We start from the raw sequence: 6,371 nt of genomic DNA on the forward strand, positions 1-6,371 counted from the left end.
TAATGCTTGCGGGTGTTTTGAAGGTGCATTTCATGGCGCAGTGAGGGGCAGTTAAAGTTTATTCAAATTTAAACAGGCTGCTTGTAAAACCAAAACAACTTTAGTTCACCTCCTTTACAGCCATGTAATCAGGCGACTTGCTGCCATATAAGTCTTAAATCATTTCGGCCTTAGGCCTAATCGGCAACTTTGGATTTACAATTAACATTAGACGATAAATTCAAGATAAAATCCCTTTCCTTTAAACAGATATGACGCAGTGCAGGACACGTGTTACTACTACAGTTTTTTTTTTTTTTTAATTGCCTACATATTTTTACTAACCTTATATTTGTCCAAATTGTACGGAGTCTCCTGAAATGTTCACCACAGTGAGAGAGCATTCAAATCTGAGGCTGTGGTGCGGTGTGGGCGGCATGAATCATTTGGTGTTTTCACTCGTAGAGGCGTTTTCAAGTTGAATTTCAATAGAGAGCAAGTCGATTTTGAATAAATTATGCAGTGACAATAAAGAACTTAATTTAATCTGTGTAGTGCTAAAACAGCCCATACATGAACAAAAATCAACCATTTTCTGATGAAATCTGGATTCTGCAGAACATCAGGTAATAAAAACCTTTAATTTATTATTCGAGCATTAGGTGAGCTGCATGTCACGGCAGGATGCTTCGCTTACGAAAGTGGTCTGTGTCGGGCTATCGGCTCCCTCCTGGCAGCGGGGCCCGCCAGCTTCTACTTTTATCGGTTCGGGCTTCATATCTTCACCAACAGTGTGTCCGGATGCCTCGGCCGCGGTGTGTCTAATCGAGCCGGAGCATGTGGCGCTTTGATTTCCTGCCCCTTCATTTACTGATAGGCTGGTTTGCCTGCAGACATCTGTAGCTATTACAGAACTAGCCCCACATGGCTGTGTCCCAGGTTGAAACCGTCCCTGAATCAGTTCTGGTCTTCAATATTGTGTTTTAGAGGAGAAATCTTTAATAATTTATTGATTGCTCAGTAAACGTGGGTGCAGCTCTGTGATCTGCATTTGAACACTCACTGGTTAAAACTCTTATATCTAAAAACTGACATGAAGACTGCTATTCACAGACAGCCAGATGTGTCGAGCTATTTAAGTACCGGAACACCTCTGACTCAAGTTAAATGCATCAATCTGATGCACTTTGAAAGCAACATGAAGAGACTAGGTCTTTGCAGAACGTTGTGTTCTTGTTAACAATTTCATAATTTAAATTATAAACACATTGGTTGTATAGATGTGAAAAGTATAGCACTGAAAAAACTTCAGTCCACTCCGACCTGTTGTGTGGGGTCTCAACGGACAATCGGCTCCCTAAAACAGCTTTTTCTTCAGCTATTTAAGGAACCAGTGAGGCCCAGAGCTCAGAGGGCTGCGTCTAAACTCATGCAACCCGGAGTTACAGCATTCTAAGGTTGTCGCTAGTGGGATAAGGGTGAAGCAGAATATAGTCTATATGCCTCACTGGGTCCGTCCCGTATAACAAACAAACACACACACACACTTCAGGAGATGAAACAATAAGGGCTCCATGCAGCCACTGCGCCATGCGTCAAAGCGCATTGAACCCAATATGCGTCCCAGTGAGGGGATGAAGGCTGGGAACAAAATAAAGCCTACTGCTGTGAGGAAGAGGAAGGTTACGCACTGTAACAGTCCAGCGAGGAGCAGAGGAGCAGCTCTCCATGCGCCGACCGGCAGCACTGCACCGATGCAGACGACACACAGTTCCAATCAAACATTAATTGATTGCACCTGCAGTGGATCGAAGGCACCAGGACGCGCGGCTCTGTCCTATTGTTCGGTGCTTAACAGGCTTCTTTCTTTGAGCAGAAAGCCCTGGGTAACGTGAAACTGTCACCGCGGGCGTGAGGACGGCGAGTGTCTGTCACATAATAACAGTCTAGGGCCCAAACGACCACCAGACCGGGACACAGCTCCATCAAACGTTGTCATGTGTGGGCCCCTGGAGCCCGAGGTTTAACCAAAATGAAGGTGCATTTTATGTGAGGATTTATATTGAATCACTGACAATCAATGCATATGCTAATTGGCTAATATTTACAGGCATGTATTTCTAAGTGAACCTGATCTATATTGAGTATGTCGGCTCAGAGTCCCCCCCCCCCCCGCCCTTTTCATTTTACCACTACATGACACATGCAGGCCCTGAGCGAGTGACACCCTGGGGTGCGCCTCCGCGTTTCCTCCCCCTCCACCCTCTGTCAGATTGAGTAAGGCGCTGATAAGACCTGTATCACTTCTCCTGATTGCCACGGGCTCCTCTGGAGACACGAGCTGCAGTCTGATCCGAGAGGGGGGACCAGCAGCTCCAGGCGGTGGACTCAACACTGCAAAAAAAATAAAAAATTAAACTATTATTACTACTATTTATATAGCGCCAAACCCCAACAAAAGTAATTTCATGACCCCTTACAAATAAAGCAGGTCTATAGACTGTTTATAATATTATCACAGAGACCCAACAGCACTGTGGCAAAGAAAAAGAGTCCAGAATCAAAAGTCACTCAAATTCTGACTTATTGTCTGATTTTCAAATACAGGCTAATACATAAAATCAACTGCTGATAACTCCACGGGTGTTTCTTGAAACAAAGGCACAACACGTCACATGTCATCAAGTGAAGTCCTGAAATGAGTGAATTAGTGGAGGGGTGACAAGAAGTCGCCCCCGCAGACTACTTTCCTACCTGTAACCTCTCAGTGCTGACTAAAGCGGATATTTTTGCAGTGCAGTGAGCGGAGGAGCCGCTGAGGTGACACCTGTCCGCGCAACACCTGGCAGACGGGACGGACGCTGTGCGCATGCTCCGTCGTTCAGGTTGGAAGCCTCTTTACGCGCTTGGAGCCGCGTCTCCCCACCAGTGGAGATCAAATCTTTGCAGGGCTCAGAGCGAGGACTCCTCTCTACAGCTGGGTTATCATCACTGCTCTCAGATCAGAGATGCCTCGCTCCTTCATGGTGAAGAGCAAGAAGGCGCACAGTTACCACCAGCCGAGGAGTTTAGAGGACGACTACAGGAGACTGGACACTATACTGGCGCACATATGTTCAGGTAATGGCAGTCTTTACTGCGCCAAATGTGTCTTTGAATGTGAACATTGTCATCCCGTTGGAGTAAAAAACACATTTTGCAGGAGAAATATTGTGTAAAGTCATATTCAATCATGAGACACAAAGGAAAGCTCATCTCCGATTTTACAGTTTAAAGAAAGCTGCTGCAGTTTATTAAAACAGGCCTTCATTTTTTTTTAAATGTTGAAATTAAAAACGAAAGTGGAATTTCTGATGTTTACTTCTGTACTGAGATTTCACGCCGATTCTTTGATACTCTCTTGTTTTTCTATTATATTACATTATATGTTGTTGCTAGAAGTGAGGAAATATTACAGTTATCCTTTTGTAATTTCGCACACCTAATAATCCTGTTTTATTTCGACAATTCTGCTGTAGTGCCATAAATGTAACCTGCATTATAACTGGTGGTGGCAGCCTGGCATAGAGGAGACAACAGCTGTGCGGTGACATTTAAAAACAACATCGTTTTCTGTCTTCCGTTTCGTTAAGATGCCGACTGTCCTCCGTATGTCCTGTCAGAAGCGGATAAGCTCCCGGATGACACCGAGCTGTCGGTGGACAGGTACGGCCTCTCTCCGGACTCCCACCTGGCTGACGCCGCCGATTTCTCGCCGAAGTCCCCGCTGAGCTGCACCGACAGTCTGTGCGGTCGCTCCACGGACTACGAGGACTTCTGGAGGCCTCCGTCCCCCTCTGCATCACCGGGTACACACACTTAAGATCCTGTACCGTAATACTATGGCCTAATACTTGTTTGGTGAATTAAGGTGATCACACGTGGATAAGTTCCCTAACAAAATAATATTGGGCCTTTGTGGTAGACTTCTCTTTACGTGTTCTGTTTCATCAACATGTCACATTGCATATTATCCTTTTACAACGAATTATGTTACTTTTAATCTACTTTTTGTCATACTTGTTTATATATGCTATAAAAGTATAAATACAAAAGTGTGTTGTGCTTTAAAGTAAATCCAAATCATCCCAATCCTCGTGGATTTATCAGTGTACACTCCCTCTTTTTCATCTGATATTCCGGGTTTTCCAACATATCGTCATCTGGGAATTCTCTGAAAGAACATTGCATGACTCCTCGAGCCCCTGCGGGCCCTGCGGGGCCCTGGACACGCCCCGCTTCGACCATGTCACTGCTTTCATTAAAATTTCATCTCTGTTCCCCCTTTCCAGTTGATTCCGAGAAATCCCTGTCCCCTCTCGTGGATGAGACTCAGCCCTTCACGGTTCCCTTCCGGCCGTATGCCTGGAGCAGCTACCCGGGGTCGGGGCTGAGGCCCCTCGTGCAGCACAGCCTCCATCCCAGCATGGAGGTGGAAAGGGGCCCGGCTGCGATGGCCTTCTACGGGGACAGGAGCACCCACTCAGCTCTGTACGCAGACCGGACTCTGGGCGAGGAAGCTTACGGTGACTACAGGAGACGCGCCGCTGCCCTGCTGTTTCCTGAGGGAGGCCTGCACGGAAAGACCCATAACGTGAAGGCCCAGTCTGAGCTGCTGTGCTCCAGTCTGATCCTCAACGGTGCTTACAAGTGCGTCAAGTGCAGTAAGGTGAGGATGGAGGTGCACACACTCCCTCTGCTTTGTGGGGATCAATAAAACACGCCATTATTATTAATTATTTACAAAACCTCCATAAGTTAAGCCCATTTTTTTTTCTTTCCACCAGGTGTTTTCTACTCCGCACGGTTTGGAAGTCCACGTCCGCAGATCGCACAGTGGCACCCGGCCATTTGCGTGTGAAATCTGCGGCAAAACCTTCGGACACGCAGTCAGTCTGGAACAACATAAAGCTGTGCACTCTCAGGTAGCCACACACACACACACACACACACACACACACACACACACACACACACACGCACACACCTCTGGATCTGCATCTTGTTGTCAACCTGTTTTTCTCTGTGTTGTGTGTGTGCTGACTTGAAATCATGGCTAAATCCGCCTCTGCGCACGTTTCAGGAAAGAAGTTTCGACTGCAAAATATGCGGTAAAAGCTTCAAGAGGTCGTCCACTCTGTCGACGCACCTGCTCATCCACTCCGACACTCGGCCGTACCCGTGCCAGTACTGCGGGAAGAGGTTCCACCAGAAGTCAGACATGAAGAAACACACTTTCATCCACACAGGCAAGTGGAGAAAAGACCGATAATATTGTAACAAAGAATCTGTGCGTAATTTGTGCGCAAACGTCCGAAATCTCACTGATCTATAGAACATATAATTTAATTAATGTTCAACAAAAAAAAAAAACAACAACTAAAATGTTTTCTAAATGTGTTTTTCAGGTGAGAAGCCACACAAATGCCAGGTGTGTGGGAAAGCGTTCAGCCAGAGCTCCAACCTCATCACGCACAGCCGGAAACACACCGGTTACAAACCTTTCGGCTGCGACCTCTGCGGGAAAGGCTTCCAGAGGAAAGTGGACCTGCGGAGACACAAAGAGACGCAGCACGGACTGAAATGAGGCGGAATGACTGCACACATCATGTCGTATAATCTGACTTTTTGAGTCTTTAAATTATTATTCTTGAAACGAGGACACCTGAAAAAGACATTTTTCCAACAGCTTGAGGACATTTCTTGGATTTGATCCACGTTTAGCTTTGTAAAAAAAAACCGCAATGTGAAAGTGCATTGGAAATATAAATATATATAATGACTTTTTTATTATTTTATTTTCTTATTTTAATAAGGAAAGAGACTTTAGGCTTAAACAAACGTCATGTTGATCCTGTGTGCGAAGACACCGACTACACTAATTCTTTCCCCAAAACCAGAGATAAGCTGTGAACTGTAAGAAACGCAAATGATGAAGCATGAGAAAATAAATTCATCGTGTTTGTATGCCGGCTGATACGAATCAGCTTCAGTGGGCATTTAAAAAAAAAAATTATACTCACATTTAAATAACCGGATGGACCATAAAACCACCAGAGTCTCCAAAACCCCCCAAAGAACAGAGGCATTTTGTTGTCAGTGTGGAGACATGCTGGCAAAGCAGCCTCCTCAGACTGTGTGATTTAATAAACAGGAGGGCTGCTGCTTTACTCACGACGCTGTTACCTTCCACTTGTCCATTTTGCACATTTTAGTGTCAGAATGAACGTTTTGTCGTTTACAAATAAATATAACTCCCTCCGCCCTCAGGCTATTTTTTATTTCATTTTGATGGTTGGTTTTTATTGAAATTAGAAGAAATGCAATAAAATGTAAAAGTGGAATGATCTCAG

General features: G+C 45.2%; 1 protein-coding gene across 1 annotated transcript; it reads left to right on the forward strand.

Annotated features, from left to right (window-relative positions):
• The first annotated feature begins 2,954 nt into the window (after positions 1–2,954).
• gfi1ab (growth factor independent 1A transcription repressor b) lies at positions 2,955–5,605 on the forward strand. Its single transcript, XM_070908479.1, has 6 exons — positions 2,955–3,099; positions 3,642–3,827; positions 4,311–4,687; positions 4,806–4,943; positions 5,102–5,267; positions 5,427–5,605. Exons 1-6 carry the CDS (start codon positions 2,988–2,990, stop codon positions 5,603–5,605), a joined length of 1,158 nt encoding a protein of 385 aa, XP_070764580.1. The 5' UTR covers positions 2,955–2,987.
• The last annotated feature ends 766 nt before the right edge of the window (positions 5,606–6,371 follow it).

The sequence above is a fragment of the Enoplosus armatus genome, chromosome 7 (assembly GCF_043641665.1).
Source record: "Enoplosus armatus isolate fEnoArm2 chromosome 7, fEnoArm2.hap1, whole genome shotgun sequence".
Taxonomy (NCBI): Eukaryota; Metazoa; Chordata; class Actinopteri; order Centrarchiformes; family Enoplosidae; genus Enoplosus; species Enoplosus armatus.